The sequence below is a fragment of the Mugil cephalus genome, chromosome 18 (genome assembly GCF_022458985.1).
Source record: "Mugil cephalus isolate CIBA_MC_2020 chromosome 18, CIBA_Mcephalus_1.1, whole genome shotgun sequence".
NCBI classification, from domain to species: domain Eukaryota; kingdom Metazoa; phylum Chordata; class Actinopteri; order Mugiliformes; family Mugilidae; genus Mugil; species Mugil cephalus.
The window spans coordinates 7,860,108-7,879,549 of NC_061787.1; the positions used below are offsets into that span (position 1 = coordinate 7,860,108).

The 19,442-nt window shown below is 41.6% G+C and overlaps 1 protein-coding gene across 2 annotated transcripts in view; it reads left to right on the forward strand.

The window, feature by feature from the left end:
- The window catches only part of plod2 (procollagen-lysine, 2-oxoglutarate 5-dioxygenase 2), a 31,680-nt gene extending 17,076 nt beyond the window's left edge, over positions 1-14,604 (forward strand). Inside the window, exons 5-20 of one of the 2 annotated variants that reach the window (XM_047568345.1) lie at positions 1,166-1,278; positions 1,359-1,422; positions 1,687-1,784; positions 3,218-3,319; positions 5,096-5,221; positions 5,304-5,425; positions 6,125-6,229; positions 7,152-7,277; positions 7,776-7,917; positions 8,642-8,704; positions 9,887-10,000; positions 10,280-10,345; positions 10,583-10,687; positions 11,922-12,068; positions 12,258-12,383; positions 13,546-14,604. In XM_047568345.1, coding sequence (XP_047424301.1) covers positions 1,166-1,278; positions 1,359-1,422; positions 1,687-1,784; positions 3,218-3,319; positions 5,096-5,221; positions 5,304-5,425; positions 6,125-6,229; positions 7,152-7,277; positions 7,776-7,917; positions 8,642-8,704; positions 9,887-10,000; positions 10,280-10,345; positions 10,583-10,687; positions 11,922-12,068; positions 12,258-12,383; positions 13,546-13,701 — 1,775 coding nt within the window. In that variant the 3' untranslated portion in view covers positions 13,702-14,604. The remainder of the gene's footprint in view (positions 1-1,165; positions 1,279-1,358; positions 1,423-1,686; positions 1,785-3,217; positions 3,320-5,095; positions 5,222-5,303; positions 5,426-6,124; positions 6,230-7,151; positions 7,278-7,775; positions 7,918-8,641; positions 8,705-9,886; positions 10,001-10,279; positions 10,346-10,582; positions 10,688-11,921; positions 12,069-12,257; positions 12,384-13,545) is intronic. The other variant, XM_047568346.1, reaches the window with a different exon arrangement.
- The last annotated feature ends 4,838 nt before the right edge of the window (positions 14,605-19,442 follow it).

Here is a 19,442-nt window from a genome sequence, read left to right on the forward strand (position 1 = left end):
ACTGCTTTCCTTGTGGTCATCAGCCTGGTCTGACCTCCCATATTGGAGACAGGCTGTCTCTGACTGATCAGAGACTGTTTTTAGCATTCATTGTCATTGACATGACATGCGGATTTGTCTGGGGCCCCTGAATGTGCCACAGTTTGTGTAAAATTGCAGGTTTTGTTTATGCTCCAAGGGCCACAGTCCAAGTGACCAGTGTTTTATAGCATCTGGACAGGCACCACTGTGGCACAGAGTCGAACTGCAGTGTCTTGTGGATGTGATCAACATATAGTTGATTGTTTGTGGTGGTCCTGAATTTATTTGAACAAATTTATCAAAAGTTGCTCACTAACCAAACTAATAATGACAAAACATTGAGATGGGATTAGCACTAAAAGTTGAAAGACCCGCAAGTTTAATGGCTTCTTTAAATTAACAATAGAAAGTCCACACACACAATAATAATAATAACAACTACAACTGTGAGTATATTTGATACTGTTTTAGGTAATTTTTTCCATAAGATTGTATCAAAATGGCATACACTTCCCAGCATTCTCCCAGACTTTGTGTAGCCTGCACGGGAATATGCAGAAAATGTCATAATATCCTCTTTTTTTCTCATTCCTGCTTTTTGCATTATGTCATGTCTATCCGTTGACTTGTTTACAGTGTCTGAGGCCTTTTCTTTAAATGAGGGGATGCAATGCGCCGCTCACCAGCAACATAGCCAAACCCTGCAATCTGTTGCTGCGGTTAGAGTCCTTGAACAACGAAGAAGAAAGAGGAGACTTGGCGGAAACTCGAGTAGACTTTGCCATGAGAATATGCTTTTAGAGTGTGTGAGATACTACCGCACGCAGATCCAGAGGCTCCGCTAGCAGTAGGTTGTGAAATGGTCATAACGTATAGATTACAGTTTTTTTTTTTTACCAGCCAACATGCCAGCCTATCTGCAGAACGTGGGAAGGTGGAAGTCCCTGCCCGTTTCTTGTGTGCTTGCCAAAATCTCCCTTTATGTATGGGGTCCACTTTTCCAAGTGCAAAGTCTTTAGACCACAGGGCCGGCAGATATAGTTTAATTATCACCACAGCCTGCCAGTTATGTATGGCCTTGTAAACGTCTCTAACCCTATACTTTACAGCTGGATATGCATTTCACACTCTTTACTACTTGCAGGTATAATTGGCTATGCCCCGTACATAAACAGGATAGTTTCACAATGGAACCTCCACGACAATGATGACGACCAGCTCTTCTACACGAAGATATTCTTGGACCCGCTACAACGAGTGAGTAGCTTCTGTCAAAGCCAGCATTTGATCTGAGGACATGTGGCTTAGCAAATTCTGTCCGTCTTCATGTCTTACAGGAAACTCTCAATATGACTTTGGACCACAAGTGCCAGATTTTCCAGAATCTGAATGGGGCTGTTGGTAAGAAATCAAAAGAACTGAAGTCTAATTAAATTTCCTGCTTTATCTGTTTATTCAAACTCAGTGAAATATTAGCACTTTGTTCTAAATGGTTTTTGCACTCCAACTTAAACCAACATTGTGTGTGTTTTTTTTCTGCCCCTGCTACTTTCGGAGAATTTATAGGCTTGGCAATTTATGTGTTACAACCCTTCACAGGCCCTCCTTATTCAAGTCAATTTTCATCACCTTGCCTGAAATGTCTTGTATTCCCCATTTGGACAGATGAGGTGCTTCTCAAGTTTGGAACGGACCGAGTACGAGTTAGAAACACAGTGTACGACTCTCTGCCCGTGGTCGTTCATGGCAATGGAAACACTAAAGTGAGTAAGAAATTATGAGCACAATTATACTTTTGACTTACGGCACAGAATAGATCACTTCTGACACAAGCCTTGGGTTGAATTATTGAACAATCTCATTTGCAGATGGGTTTCTGTTGGCCTTTCAGATTTGTTTCCAACTAAAATCCATCATAAAGATTATATTTCAATGTTTAAATTCCAACGTATATACACTGTTCATGTGATACTTGACAGTTACACGACACTTTTAAGCGAGCTCATTATTCCGTGGAGGAGAAAGGTCTGGCCAAAACCAGCCTATAATGTTTTCTGTCCATGTTACCCATGTGCCATCGCTCTCGACGCATTAGTGTGAGAGGCTAAGTAAAGCTGGAAATCAGGAATTCAGTGTGAAGCTCTCAGTCTGTGGCGCTTTCTTCTGATGTTTTCCTTCCCCCCCAACTCATCACATGTCCCGTTCCACCGCCAGCCGCCTGTGTCTGGTCTTCCTTGGTAGTGAACCAAACCCACCAAACTATTGAGTCATTCTTCCCTGAGGGCTGAACAGCTGGAAGAGAAAATGGTAGCTCACAGAACCAAATATCCTAGGAGTGGTTTCTAATGTTGGTGTTGCCTAGCTGGATGCCTGACCATTGGTTTATTAATATTTTCCAGTTTTAGAGCCAAGATCAGTCTACTGACAAGTACATGATCACAGTGTTAATGTCTGCAATAAGAGATCGGTAACAGAGTGGCATGAGGAAATGATGTCTTCCAGTAAAATATGCACTAAACACAGAGCAGCTACAAGATGTCAAAATTTATGAAGATTTGTGAGAGGATAGAGAGATTGCACTAGTCCCAGAAAGATTAGAAGAGCCATTTGTAGCCCAGAGGCCTTTGAACTAGAAATGATTCCTCCCAGTCATCCTTACATTCCTACATTAAATCTGGTTTTCCGCAGCTGTATTTCAGTGTAGGATTTTCAAAAGATGTTAAATTTTAATGGAAACATGTGAAAATGTGATTGCTCTAAAATTTTAGTATGTGTCCCCACCGTATCTAGGGACCCACAAAATATGAGGGGAAAAAACATCCCCAACTATCTTCTGTCTCTCATTTGACCAAAATGTGTCTGAGGGATTCGTTTAGGCTTGCAGCCCATTAGGACCTCATAAGGGTAGGGGTGAGACCAAACCCATGGATGGTTGAAGAGTGTATGATTGAACTCTGGTTTTGTTATAAGCTACACTGGTTCTAACAATATAGCTTGGGTTGCCTCTATCAACTTGTTTGCTTTCAAAGCTACACACACTGAAATGAGCTGTGTGGAAACAAAGCTAAAGCCCCAGACATACAATCACTATCAAATGAATGCCTTACTGTGGGATGAAAGTTGAAAGACTGGGGACCAGTGAACTTCTTAAAAATGTGTATAATAATTCACCTACTCTTAATGTTTTTCTTTACAGATGTACTTGAACTACCTGGGGAACTATGTCCCCAATGCATGGAACTATGAACATGGCTGTAGCCACTGTGATGACGATCTTGTGGACTTGTCTCAGTTGCAAGTAAGTGATTCAAATTAAGCCATTCTCTGTGTATTTGTCAGCCTTTTAATCTGTCTTGAAACTGCTTCTGTGCCTGCAATGTCTGTGTACACAGGGAATAATGAAACATATCCTGGTCTATCAGGATCCCTCCATTGGGATCCATTTATCAGTGTCCGTCTAGACACTCTCGTCCTATTTCAACAGATAAGCAAGACTGTCGGTGTTGCAGTCTGTTTCCAACAATAATAGATTATATGCCCATTCGTCCTTGTGGACCCTTTTAAAAGTGCGAGGGGAACTACTTGGGTAAAAGGAAGCCCTGCACTGCTGTGGTGCAGGATATGGCTTCTGAGGTTTTCAGAAGGGCTCATTTAAAGGGGTGTCACTGTCAACCAGGCTAGCTTTTAGTGGGCTCCTCAGTATGGGTTTTATCCACAATAGTAAGTTATAGCGGTTACACTGAAAATTTGTCACGGAGTTCAGCCACGGCTGGCAATGTATAGACGGCAAGAATGGCAGGCACTAGGAAATTTCTGGCTGTGTGGCTGCGTCTGTCAAGAATTTAACCATAGTGCATTTCTCTCTCTGTGGGCCGGGCATTATAGTACATACAAGATCTCAGGCAATCTTTGTTTTTATTTACACAAAGAAAGTTTGGCACAAACCTGTGCAATGAAAGTTGTCTCTATACTTCAATAACATCAAGCTCTCCAGACTACACATCAGCGTCTGCGACAAAATGTAATAGGCAGAAATCCCTTCAGATTAACTGTAATCCCACAGGCTCCATAAATAAATGAGTCTCAATGGTTGAACTGGAGCACAGCTACATGAAAGGCATGCCTATGGAAGTTGCCCTGGGTGACCTTTCACGATGAATGCAGAAAACACTGCTTCTCAATAATGGGTACGGTCACTTCACTATGCTGCCCCGCGTGTTTGGGACCGAGGCTTCTGGAAGATCAGGTCACAGGGAAACACTACTCCTACTATGTCCACGCCTTTCTTGTGGTGTAAACCCTGTCCTTTGTGTTACTTTGGTTTTGGGATTGAACTGAAGGCCATGCAAAGACACTGTAAGTGTTACACCGCAAGCCAGACCACTTCACTGCCTACTGCCTAACAAATGTCTAGGTGTTGCTTCTCGCGGCCACAATAAATGCTTTTATTTGGCTCTTCACTGCCCTTTTTGCCACTCCTTTTACTCTTTTCTGTCTGTCCAGTGTCCTACTGAAACAATTTAAGCTCACTGTGGCTTGATGTACGAGCTCTCCTTCTTGTGCCTCAAACACAGTCTTTGCGGAACTTGCAAATTAGATGGTTCTGTTCGGATCCCTTTTCATCCCTGGCCCAGACCTTTGCAGTGAACTGGTCAGGAGGATCAGGAGTCCAGACGGAGCTGCGTGGGCTGGATGAGTGTCATGGGAAAATCTTTCCTTCTCTCTCTTCATGTCTTGCTTTTCCACTTGTTATATCTTCTTTGCCCTAACTGTCTGAGCAGTCCTTTTGGGCATGAGTTTAAACTCCTTACTGAGTGGTTCCGGTGGTACTGTCTGTAGAGGCAAGAAGTGCCCTACAACTTCATGAACAGATCATGTTACCTACAAATGTAAATAGAATTTTACAGGTTGCACTAATTTATTAATGAAGTGACGTTAAAAGAAAGACATCTATAGCAACTTTACTGTTCACGTGAGACACAAAATGCCAAACCTATCCGTGATTTATTTTAAACAGTCATGCATTACACAGAGCAGCTGTTTAAAGTAGCTCTCCGTCCTCTAATCTAAACAGGAATATCCAAATGTATTGGTTGGAGTATTCATTGAGCAGCCAACGCCATTCCTTCCTGAATTCTTCCACCGATTGCTGACCCTGGATTATCCCAAGGATAAACTCAAAGTTTTTGTCCACAACAACGTGAGTCTACGCAGCTGTGTCTTTCTCACACATGGCACTTTATATGTTGCTTTTAATCCATTAATATTGGCTCCCGTCTCAGGAGGTTTACCACGAGAAGCACATCCAGAAGTTCTGGGAAGAGAACAGGAATGTGTTCAACAGTTTCAAGGTTGTGGGACCAGAAGAAAACTTGAGCCAAGGAGAAGCCAGAAACATGGGCATGTATGTGTTCCTCTTATGAGCCTATCATCTATTGGAATCTGTGGTTTGCAGAATAACTTTTGGAGACCAGATGCTGGCCCGAACTAACTGTAAATTACTTTCTTATGCTGTTTTTTCTATTTAAGAAAACTGTAATCTTTGACTTATTGTCAGTCTGTCACTCTAGGTAACGTATTATTCCCAACGATGGGACTTCTTGACATCCAGCTGCTCGTTTTAAGCGAAATCTTTTTTAATATGGTTGGAATATTTTCAGTTTAATATTATACTGTCATTGGTTATGCGAAGTGTCCTCCCTTGGCTGGACCTCAGATAAGTGTTGACGTGATTTACTAGATAGGAGCCCACAGGTGTAATCTCTCCCTAATGGTGAAACAGTCTGCTGTCATGGTGATAGCTAAACCTGTGAGGCCTCATCTCAGAAATCCCAAGGAAAGCACAGCACGCCAACAGCACTGGCCAGGACAGGCCTATAATGAAGTCTGGGGTTTATTAGCAGTCTCTAATTTTCCTCAAATCACATTATCCACTGGAGGTTCAAAGATGCTAAACGAAAGTCTGCAATTGAAAGTGACGCCTTATACTTAAAAGCTGATAAATTTGTGATGGTGATAACTTTCAAGTGTTTCATTGACTGTCATCTGCTCTAAATTGACTATTTTATCTGCCATGTCTGTTTTGTTTTTTGTTTTTCTTTAGGGATCTTTGCCGCACAGATGCCACATGCGACTACTACTTCAGCATAGATTCAGACGTCATGCTCACCAACAGACAGACGGTGAAGCTTCTCATTGAGCAGAACAGGTAATCACACAGGGACCCCAACGAGCCTGTTCAGAAAACCTCCAAGGTAGTTGTTGTGATCATTGAACCCCTGGATTTAACCGTTTTGTGGCATAACCACAGGAACATTACAGCTGAGCGAAATAAAGTTAAAAATAAGCTGCACTGGCTTCCTGTTTTTGCCACATGGAAACACTGAAAGAGCCTATTGCTCTAACCCTGAAATGCCACTTTGCATTATACAAAAAACAAACATGCAATCCCCTTTTTTTTCTCTTCTGCAGCTCTTGACTGTAAAGAAACCTTCCCATAAACTAGATGTCACTGAGGCTGTGGCGTAGCGTTGTGACCTGCTGGAAGCATGCAAAGCCTATCCAGTGTATTTAAAGGCAGCATGAGAATTCTCTGCTGGCACATGGGTTGTGGGAGGAAAAGTCCAATCTATGTTTACCAGGAAAAATTACCATTAGCGTAATGTAGCAGATCCATTTGACTCCATACCAACCAGCCCTGTGAATTATGGTTTTATTATTTTTAAGTCTGCACTGTGTATTTAATAGGAAAAAAATCTGTTTCATTATGGGTTTAAGACTAAAAGAACAGCTTTGGAAAAATCCTGGATTGCTGTATGTCATGCAAATCCAAAGAAACAGACGAAATTCTGTTTTGTTTTTTTTTTTGTTTCCTTTTAAAGCCTGCAGCAGCAAGCCCGGCGTAATGTCTGGCTTCCATTTCCCCAATCTGTTACTAACTTGACCATGATTAAATTTTTCTGGCCCAATGTTGATGTTTCACATGCATCATTGCACCTAAAACCACTTTTTTTTAACCCACTTTAGGAGACCGAGTACATTAGGTGGTTGGCTATCTGTGAGATTTGACTGAGTTTTATCTACTCTGACAGAATTACAATCTTTCCACTCTGTCTCCTGCTTCCCTGCAGAAAAATAATTGGTCCCCTTGTCACTCGCCACGGCAAGCTGTGGTCCAACTTCTGGGGAGCCTTGAGTCTGGATGGTTATTACGCTCGCTCGGAAGATTATGTTGACATTGTGCAGAGAAAACGCGTGTAAGTCCGAAAGACAGCGCACGAAATATTTTGCATGACATCTTTATCATTCCCAAATCTGCATGTGAGTGTTGGATTTCTCGAACAAGATGCATAATGTTCTCAGTATGAGCTACATCTGACAGCCTACCTGTGCGGTGATTTATTACAGACCAACGAAGCCTGAGGCGCAAAAACATTAAGTTCACCCCTTCTGTCTGACTGTATTTAAAAATAAGTTAAAATAGCATCCAGATGGCACAGACGACACAACACTTACCGCCACAATAGAAACCAACTTACCCACAGACTACTGTGTAATTTTCACTAAAGGGACAAATGATTGTGAACTAGTACACTATTGTGACTTATTTTCCCACATACGGTAGTAGTTTTCTAACATCTCACACACTTGTGACCAGGGCGGTTAGAGCGATAAATAATAAAAAAAAAAAAACTAACAAAATTTCAAGAATGCAAAATGAGCACTTTTTTTCTCTCTCGCCTTGTTGTTTTTAGGGGTGTGTGGAACATTCCTTACATGGCACATGTATATCTTGTCAAGGGAAGTGTCTTGAGGAATGAGCTGAAAGAAAGGAACTACTTTGTTCTGGAGAAACTGGACCCAGACATGGCTTTGTGTAGAAATTCCAGAGAAATGGTAAGAAGGCACAACCTTTCTTGAGCAGTGTAACGTGTTTTAGCATTAGGGTATTTAACATATATATGTCTCTTTTAAAAGCATGTATGCATAAGGACGCTATAGTTTTAAATAACTCAAAAGCACATTCGGCTCAGCTAGTTCATAAATGCAATGAGTCTAACTCCTGACAAAAGTCAACAGCTCAACGGAAACCAAACACTGGCAAGTATGAATGGTTTGAAATGTCTTTGTCTGTCATCGAGGCATGACTCTCGTCTGTTTATAGTTTCTTCTTCTGGTGCACTGAGGTTCTCCGCTCCACTGGTATCCCATCATCTTTCACTTTCTTTTGCCTTCATTGTCATGACCAGAGTCAGCGCAATGCCCGGCTGGCAACGTGTCGAAAGATGGCTCGTCTGTTCCTTGTTCCACCTTTCACTCGGAAACTCTTCTCCCAGCTTGTGTCACTGACATATCACCCACGCTCAGCACTAAACAACTGCCATGCTTGATCCGAACTCGCCACACCTGTGGATTGCTTGACCTTTTCCCCAGCATGTCTTTTTTCCCATTTTAACCCACAAAAGACATCAGCTTCAGAGGGAATCTTGCTCCTTTGTCGTGCAGGCACATTTCCAGTCCTGCTATGTGTGTGACATATATTTCAACTGCCACTGTGTCTCTTATTCTGAAATTATAACTTCTGTTATCATATTTACATGATGCTTCTCCTTTATTTTAGACCAGTCACAGAGAAAAAGACTCCCCTTCTCCGGAATCATTCCATATGCTCAGGCCCCCAAAGGTTTCCTTTTGTTTTGATTATTCTGCTTTGTGAAACATCCATTTCCAATGGGTTAGCACTCAGAAGCCGATCTGTGCAGTGGTCCACTTCATACGCAGACTTGTCTTTGATCTGATTTCTTGGCACCAATAATGTAAAATAAATTTGTAGGCTTTCCGTACACTGCATTTCCCATAAGAAATTATTTAAATATGATCATTTATTATTCCAGATTGGGCCGTTTCATATTTATAATACATATTTTAATATTGAGTGTACATTGCTGCCCATGTCCTTGCTTAAGAATTTAGGATGACTGGCAGCTCTTTGGAAATTGATGTTGATTTTTTTTGCTTGTGATGAGTTTAGGCCTTAGGGCAGATTTGCCTCAGCTAGGAAGAAAAAGATTTTTATCCTGTTCACATAGCTGTTTGAGAGGGGAGACCAGGGAAGAGAATGAAGATTGGAGAGTCAGTGCACACGCAAGTCCCCTGTCCTGATGCTTTACCCTGAACGGCCAACACACGCAACCAGCTGCTCCCTCTAAACATACTGACTGATCTCAGACTAGGCTCTGACAATTCCGCAAAGCATCTGGTCTAAATTGCAGCTTTCCATAAGATGATTTTATACATTGACTGTCTGGAAACCAACACCAGGAGATTGCAAAACCACCCCTAATCCATCATGTTTTGTCTTTACAAAGCCTAGTCTGATAGCGAGTCCAAATCCACTCCCACACAGCGCCGTCCCTGTGCTTCACAATAGAGGGAATATCATTCTTGGATTTGCTTTGTCCCAAGCTGCCCAGCACCCTTCTGTTCCTGTTCTCCAACTCCTCTCCTCTCACTTCCCCACCCTGTCCTATTCCCAGTACACCAATCCCCACTGCAGCCGTCCACCCACAACCCATAAATAATCTTAGATTATTTATATGGTATCTTTGTCTAATTGAACGTAATTGATTTTAGTGTGTTTAAACACACTGAAATCAGACTTTATTCTATTTTTTTTTTGTGCAAATGAAGCTTTTTAGTAGTTTGCCAGTTTTTTTATGCCATGGTCAACCACTGATGAGTGTTCATGTATAGTTTAACTGCATGTATGATGGACCCGTTAAAGATCCCCCCTGTGAGACATTGTGAGATATCACACAAACCTTTATGAAACTGACTCAACTTTTTATTTTCCTGATTACTTCAGGGAGTGTTCATGTACATAACCAACCGTCACGACTTTGGGAGACTCATTTCCACGGCCAATTATAACATTTCTCATTACAACAACGACTTGTGGCAGATATTTGAAAACCCTGCGGTAAGTCATCGCTAACTCAAATTCACACAAACAAAACTTTTATTTTGTTTCCGGGAAGCTGAGACAAACAGCAGCTATAATGTTATAATGGCAGGATGAGATATGTGAGATGATTTTTTAAAATAAATATGGGATAAGGCTCCTGACTGATAAGGCTTTGTATTTTACTTTGGTATTTGGCACGCTGCCCTGTGAGAGAGGAGATTAGCACTGCGAGGAATGCAGGTCAGCAAACAGTCCAAAAAATTGCCTCTAATCTGAAATTCTTTCTGCTTGCAGGACTGGAGGGAGAAGTACATTCACCAAAACTACACTCGAATTTTCACTGAGAACTTCTTGGAAGAGGTCTGTATTCATACTGTATGCCCCCATGTCTCGGAGATACAGATACTCAGTGGGACTCGCAGGGAAAAAAAAAAAAGATGACATAATGTTGCCCAGAAATGCCTCCACATCTGGTTTTAATATATATGGGTTTTGCATTACAGTTACTACATTTCCACGAGAAATGTGAATCAAGTCTTTTTTCAGTAGTCTCTTGATTTATATGTGTGTGTGTGTGTGTGTGTGTGTGTGTTGCAGCCTTGTCCAGATGTGTTCTGGTTCCCAGTCTTTTCGGAGAAGGCTTGTGATGAGATAGTAGAGGAGATGGAGCACTATGGGGTATGGTCCGGAGGCAAACATGAGGTCAGTGCTATAACCTCTGCACAGAGCTGCATGTAGGCGCTGTGCTGTACTTAATATATATCTATATATTATTATTATTTATTTATTTTTTTCAGTAGTTGGGTTCACACTTGTAAGAGCCAACAGTTTTTTTGATTTATCAGTTCATTGTTTGATCTGTAGAATAACAGCTGACATGTGGACATGTTGCAAATATCGGTATGCTAATATTCTCGACAATGCAAACACGCAGATGTCTGTTAACGCTACAAGTATGGATATCGGGCAGAGATTGCGATCAAACACTCAAAAACAGCTCCAATATAACCCCAGCTGATAACACTTCACAGCAACATAGCGTACTTTGCTCATACTCACAGATCATGGGTTACAATATGTAACCAATGTTAGCAATGCAGGTAGGCAGTCGCAGAAGTTGGCGGTTATGCGCCACCAAGCTAATTCGCCAAATGCGAAACCTCAAAGAGGAGGAGGTGTGCAGCGTTAGGAAGGTTAATAGATGAGTTATGGATAGCTTTACTATTAGCATACCTACAAAATGTAAAGGGATTCAGAGATTTGGATAATAATGATGGATGAAAAACAGAAACATTAAAACTTTCTTCAAATTGTTGTTTTTTTAAATACTCTCATCCATAGCAATGTATTCACAAAGAGTAAGATAGATATCGCAGTACAGATGGACAGTAACTCAAAAAAGGGAAAGGATGGAAATAATGTGCCACACCGGCTTTAGCTGCCACGTATTTGTTGCCTTGGGTCAACCTTTCATACCCAATTGCGACTTTAAATATGACGGATGTAGTAACAAGATTACTCTCCTTTTGCTAATTTTAAATCTTATATTTTTGTAGAGTACAGAAATAATTTTATTACCATCATCATCTCCACATACACCATTTAAATCAAGGGTCACAGTGTTGTGTTTTATTTTTGTAGTTTCTAGTTCATGTGGCCTGGTTTATGTAGTTTGAAATTGGTCGGTTTGTGTGTTTAAAGGTTTGCCTGGGACAGTCATGTGGACAGATACTGTTTTTGGGAAAAGACTGAGCTGGATGGGTCATTAAGTCTCATAGAGTCAGACAAAGTGTGCAGCCTGTGGTTCTAAAGACACACACAGAGGAACACCGTCATTACCATCATTGCTTTAAAACTGTGGTCTCACACTCCGTGGATGGTGTGTCATTTTTTCCATTGCTAATCACGCTGCTTTATTTTCTTTCCTTTTCCTCAGGACAAGCGGATTACTGGAGGTTACGAAACCGTGCCGACAGACGACATTCACATGAAACAGATTGGGTTCGATAAGGAGTGGTTGCACTTCATCCGGGAGTTCATATCGCCCGTCACATTAAAAGTTTTCTCTGGCTACTACACGAAGGTTAGTGTGACCATGTTGAGGAGTAAAGGAGAGATAGACAGTGTACCCCACCTCTATTTGCCTTAAAGCTACAGGGACCTGTTTTTACTTGTATGTGACATGTGCCTTGAGCCCTGACAGGAGATTCTTCTACTGATGGTAGCATACTGGCTGTCAAGTAACACCATACATGTCTGTCCATCATGGCAGGGCTACGCCATAATGAACTTTGTTGTAAAGTACACACCTGGGAGGCAGGCTTACTTGAGGCCCCACCATGACTCCTCCACCTTCACCATCAACATCGCCCTCAATAACAAAGACCTTGACTTCCAGGTAAGGAGTTGCTTCATGGGGGAGGATTCACTGTGACGTTAGAGTGGAATGTCATCTGGATGTCATCAGGAGTTACCTTTTAAGTCATATCATCTTCCTCCTCTCCGGTATTCTTAACTCAATGGCTTCATGTCATGCAGAAAAATAACTTTTTGGTACTTTAGGTACACAACTTGCTCAGTTGTTTATGCCATATACACCAATCAGCCACAACATTAAAACCACTTACAGGAAGAAGTTAATAATGTTGACCAACTTGTGGCAAAGTTCTGCTGGGAAACTCGCATTTGTGTGGACATCACTTAGACATGCACCCCCACCCGATAGCAATGACACTAATTGATGGCAGCAGCCATCCCCAGCAGGATGCAGACAGACACACACACAAATGGTTTAGGAACATCTCAACAAAACATGAAAAACAGAATTAGGTGTTGACCTGGCCTCCAAATTCACTAGATCCCAAACTGATCAAGTATCTGTGAGATGCTCCACAGAGGCCCCTCCCCTCAACCTATAGGACCCAAAGACCCCCACTAACAACATTCAGTAGCGAGATACCACAGGACACCCTCAGAAGACCCATGTCCATTCTCTGCTTTGGAGGCACAAGGGCGACTGTGTGTAGATACAGTTGACATGGTGGACGAAACCAGCTCTAAAGTTGGGCCCAGACTACTGATAATGTCAGATGTTTACAGATGTGGTGTACGCCCAAGAACGCCTCCTGAACAACGCTCATTAATGAGATGTTTATGATTTACAATCTTAATGTTTTTTAAGCGAGACGGTGCAATGATCCCTGATCTGGTACATTAATCACTTAAATAGCTTAAACTTGGCAAACTGCCATGCATTTGAACAAATGCAGAGGTTCTTATGATTGGGGATATGGTGGAAAATGATCGTACGCCATGACTCAGCTGATCCATTTCCTTTCCCCTTCGTCGTCATAGAAATACTGGAAACAGCTACTGACGTGTTGTTTAAACTCTTAGAACTAAAAGCTTCTGTGATGTTTCCAAAGTCAGACTTAAAGCTCACGACCAAATCTAATTTGGAAAAACAACTCTCCAACCGCAGAGATCATAACTATTCAACAGGTTTTTTAACTATTTTTAAAATTTTCATCCATACCCATTCATTTTTGTCTACTTTTTAGGGTGGAGGTTGTCGTTTCCATAGGTACAATTGCTCCATAGAGTCCCCAAGGAAAGGATGGAGCTTCATGCACCCAGGACGACTGACTCATCTCCACGAAGGCCTCCCCACCACCAATGGCACCCGCTACATCGCAGTGTCCTTCATCGATCCTTGAACTATCTGACTATAATGTAAAATTGTCTTTTGACTGTGCTTCGCTTTTTTTTCTCCTGCAAATTGTTTATTTGATTTTGTCATTTGAAGTTTTGTGCACCAGATTTATTTTGCTGATGCAATTCTTTTTTTGTTTGTTTGTTTTTTAAAGCAAATGCTTTAAAAAGATTGCATATAAAAGAATCTCTGTCAAACAGAGTGTATAGCGGAAAGGGAAGTGACAAGAGTAATCCACTTAGATAGATACACAGATTTGAAAGACAAATGTTGGCAGAGTAGTGCAAAACTCTTAAATTTGTTTTTGAGAAATATCTGTACTGTAGGTTGTCATGATCTTCATTGTTCTGATTCAGTGCTGTCATGGTAACCGTTTCACATACGCACTGGTAGCCTTGCTAGCAATTAGCTGGGTCTGTCCAGATGTTTTGACGGCTTTCGTGTATCTATTTGTGTTTCAGGTAAAATGTCACTGAATGCATTTATGCAATGTTTAAAAAAAAAGAAGAAAGAAATGACTACTGGTGCTTTTCAACCTTCCATATTTCTGAAAGATTCCCTTCATATATGCTCTGTAAGTTAAGGTGTTTGTCCACCCTGAACCAGGCATTTTTATTAAGGTTTGTTTTTGTGCCCAGTTAGAAAGAAAACTATTTTTGTAACTGCACAAGAGAAAGACAAGGCAGCAGAATTCAGCTTGAATTCTGTTTGATTGAAGTTCGCGTATTACCTTTTACTTGAAAGCTTTTCCTCATTTTCTTTCTTTTTTTTCATCAGAAACCTTCAGCTTTCATTTGCTCTGCAGTATTTTTCTATCCGACTGATGCGTGTGACTGGATTTTGAATCTCACCAAATAAAGTTGTTTAACTTATTGACAAAATTTATAAAAGTCTCTATTAAAAGCTACGTGTTTTCTGATTTATTCTCCCCACTGTTATCTGTGTTCAAACAGATGACGTTCAAACGATTGGTAATATCACGACACTTCAACACAGTCCTTTTTTTTTTTTTTTAATTCTCCTGGTGGAGGCGAAAAGACTTTCAGGATGTGATCACGGCCGCCGACAGAGAAGCTCTGCTATGAGTTCATTTTACAAGTCTGAACATGTATAATCAATCAGGCCTGCTCAAGTTCTGCTCTGCTGCTGGGAGCAGCTCTCAGGAGTGTTTGGGGTGTGGTGTGATGAGGGACATTAGTGCAGATGGAGTTCAGTTTACTTTAGGGGCTGAATGTAAACATGTAACCTTATGAATGAGGGTCGTAAGGCTGATGACAGATAGAAAACGTATGGACGGTGAAACTAACAAAAATCCTCAGCGCTAGCGGTCCTTTATTTGTTTATCACTTGGCTACAATTTTAAACTGAATGCAGATATGTATGAACATTGATTTTCCTGCTTTAATATCTGTATCCTCAAGAGACTAAACATGATGTCAGCCTCAGATAAGGACATTGCTTACGAAAGACTATCCAAGATCTCACCTCCCTATCAAACTGTATTACTTTTTTAGCGCCCACAGCCTCTGGAGACGTGCCTCCTCCCACTGGGGGCCGTGTTTTTATGCCTCAGGAGGGTTGACTCCCTGATCAGGCGCACGTTCCTGCTCCCGGTGAAGCCAGCATGAAGGCTGAATGTCTGAGTAGCTGCTATGAAGCAGAGGCGGGGATTTAGGTCAGACTGGGGGAAGGCTCCGCGCTGCTGAAAGAGGCCTTTGTGGACGTCGTTTCCCCTGAACTGCCCTGTGTCCAGGCCCTCTGAAAGGTGACATTGATTCGAACCAGGCTTGCAGGAAAACCTGAATACCAGCTAAACTATCGAATTCTCACAGGGACGGCTTTATCAAAAGGAAGAAAAAATGTAGGCTTATTTCCTAACACAGAAAGAGGACGGGGCAGCGGGGGTATATGACACGCAAAAAGCAGGTTATTTTAGGTAATTTCCTCCTTTGCTTATTAAGAAGTCAAAGTTACACACACCAGGTTTAACCCAATGACTACCCATGCTTGGGGTATTTGGGATGGGAAATGAGATCTTATACCAAAGTAAATTTGAGGGCGCCACTAACTGCAGGGCACCCAGTGGCAGCCAGTGATTTAGCCATCACCGCAGCACACACTGGCCTTGACAAAATAAAAGGCTTAAATTAAGTGTTTACAATCATGTAAGAATTTGAGTGCCCGAGGTCTGTCTGTGTGGTCGTATCTGGTACGGTTCTGTTTAGATGTTATGTACTTTACAGCTTATTTAGTGTGCCACTGATGCAATATTTGTCCGGTCACCCATTTATCACTTGGAGTAATGAAACCAACCCTTGTGACCTGGGTTGGGCCAAGAGACATTTAGAAAAAACAGTGTGCACCATTTTCTTTTTGTCCTCTAATTAACCCGCTTACTTCAACTGGATTTAGTTTTTTTTTTTTTTTTTTTTTTTAAAGTACTATCATACTTTTGTTATTACACTGTCACTTAGACATGCACCACCCACCCAGACACCAGACCAGGCTAAATTAAAATAAACACAAAATCGTTTCTTGTGTGAGGGTTTTTAATTAAACGACACACAAACAGCTAATGAATTAACCTTTAAGAACTTGTGGATTATTTTAATTGTTGGTTTTGGCCTTTTTTAAAACAGATTTTTTTTTTCTACAGTAAAATATTAAAAAGTGCTAGCTTCATCCCTTAAATTATTTATCAAGCTTCATGCAGAATACTGAAAATGATACCATGTGTTAAACAAATGTGTGATTTGTGCAAATACCACGGGGATAATATGAACTGGGCTATAACTATGTATGCGTATGTTCACGGTTTACTTACTGTAAGTTTCTCAAACGATGTTTGGAGAAGGGAGCGGAGCGGAGGGGCAGTGGATGTGGGTGGGTGGGTGGGGGTATCCGGGTTCAGGCGCAGTGCAATTGTGAGTTTTGATTTGTGGAAAAGTACTGGGAATGTAGAGTGATGCAGCGAGGGATCATCCAGTGCAGCTGTGCACAGATGCATCCGAGCCCGCGTGCATGGTGCGTCCGTGGGCGGGGAGGGTCAGGGGCCTGTGTCCGTTCATTACTTGTTCAAAGGACGTTCAAATTTATTCATCAGACAAATGGATTTTAGGGAACAGAGAGTTCCAGGAAGACGCACTGAATTCGGGAATGTCTGAAGCAAGACTTCCTCTGTATAATTTCCTGACCAGCGTCTGATACGGAGCTCCTGTTTCAGCATTGTTCGAAATGGGTTTGTTTATGTATGAGGCCTGTTCTTGGTAAGATATTTGTTCATTAAGGGTGCCCGCAGCAACTGTTAGTTTATCATTTTTATTTTATTTTTTTTTCTAACCCTTTTCCTGGGATTTCTTTTTAGTATATAACTGTGTATTGGAATAAAACCGTACAGCTCCATCATTGTCTTGCCAGTCTAAGTGCCAACTAAAGAGAGTAGTGTAATGGAAATGTCTGATGGGAAATAAGAAATCAGGAGAATCTGGTGTGTTTAATCAATCAACGAAATCTGCAGATGGACTCGCAGCCCAGGCAAAGCATAAAACTCTGAGAGAGGCAAATGAACAATGGGTTCACAAAATAGGTGTACTTTACAGACCCGTTCAGTTTTTTTTTTTTTTTTTTTTTTTCATTTTAACCTCTTAAAACCAGGGATTCTGGCAACAGCAGCAGCTCTGACACATTGTAAAAAATTTACTAGGCTCTGAAAAGTATATGAGGCTCTAAGTCGAGTGTTGGTCTAAAATCCCACAGATCAGCCACAACATTAAAACCACTTACAGGACAAGTAAATAAAATTGACCATCTTGTGACAGTACAATGTTCTGCTGGGAAACTTTTGGACCTAGCATTTGTGTGGATGTTACTTAGACATGTAACACCCTCCTAGATCAGACCAGACCAGGCCTTGATGTCATCAGCCATTCCCAGCAGGATGCTGCAGTCTTCCAACGCTTTAAGAACAACGCAAAAAAAACGTGAAGAACAGCACAAGATGTTGACCTGGCCTCCAAATTCACTAGATCTGATCGAGCATCTGTGGGATGCACAGGCACAAGCCTGATCCACAGAGGCCCCACGGAGTTGTAACTCTATGATGAGTCACAACTGTTTTGGAGGCACAAGGGACACCAGTAGTCATAATGTTATGCCTGATCGGTGTATATAATTATGGGACACAAAAATGGACTTTTGAGGTGCGACAACATATGGTATACATAATCCATACTGTATATGTCAACCAAAACAGTCGTTATCATTACGAGCCTATCATCACGCCTATCTCCTAGGTAAGTAATCAGATACATTCAGAGTCCACAATACCAATTATATCTGATTGTACGCTTTCGAGGCGATCAACACACTCCCTTTTCACCAGCCAGACTGTTTACCATCTCAAAGTAAACTGGTTGCAAGTGCCATTTAGTCAAATTACACAGCAACGCTCTGTAAAAACAATCAACAGCCCCGCACTCCCAGGCAGATATTGATTTATGGAAAAGACAAAAGCGGCATAGAAGATGGGCGGAGGATGGGAGGGAGTTGTCACAAGCCACAGGAGCTCCCTTTACGGTCGGCAAAGAGGGATCACAATGCGTCTTTTATGGGTTATTTCTGAATGATCTTTCAGTGTGTTTAGTCTGGGTTTTGCTACTGCAGTCGGTAGTTTACAAGCTGAACTGCAGATGAAAGGATGGCGGCGTTGGGTATTTTGGGTGACGGGGTGTGTGCGCACAAGTGCATACGTGTCTAAGGTCGATGGGGCTTTGAAAAAGGTTTGGTGCTGGTGGTTAGACCCCCAGGAGCCCCCCTGTGGGGACAGAATGTCTGTGCCATTTCTGGAGTGGCCATCGAACACATGTGAAAAGGCACAGATAAATGGCTGCAGATGATATAATTCGGGCCAGCTTTCACATTTTAAAAGTGTTGAAACGCTGACTGTTGGCAAACAGAGAAAACCAATAAAAAGCCTAATAAAAAGCTCCTGATGCTTCTTTCAGACAGACGATAGAATAGCTCAGATGTCAAATCGTGCTACTTCCTGGATTGTTTGTTGACATCTGTGAATAAACTTTGTCTCTGTTATGGTGACACCATGTCAACTTCCTTGCTTCTCAGAGTTAGTTTGTGATTCTTGCTGGTGATGACCACCCACAGTCGCCGCGTCACAGAGGATTCAGGAGACGGGGACGGGGACAGTGGGCTGGAATGAAACTAAGGCCGTAATTCGTCACAGTTTGATAGCTTGACTTCAGTTTCTGCAGCAGTGGAACGGATTATGAATCATGAATAAAAATCTACTGGAGGCGCACCAAAATATAACAATAAGTCACATAAGTAACAGGGAAAGTGTTTTCTCAAGTGTGGGTTCTCAAGTGGTGTTTAATATTTTTACAAAACTCAACAGCTCGGTGACCACTTGAGTGTGAATACAGTGGGGTAAAAAAGGATTTTTGGTCACTACCAACTGTTCAAGTTCTCCCACTTAAAAAGATGGGAGGCCTGTAATTTTTATCATAGGTATACCCAGGCCAGCTGAGAGTCTTGCCTGCCCATACAAGGCTGGTAAATGTTGGCTGCGCTGATCTTACCTTGCTCTACGCTGACTTAACTCGTTCCAGCTTCACTGTCACCTTTTATTATCATTATTATTATTTTTTTAAATATTTAGTCAGAAAATCTCTATGCCCTTTATTTTCTTCTTTTTCTGAGCATCGGACTTGTGCTGACCGGACATTTTGA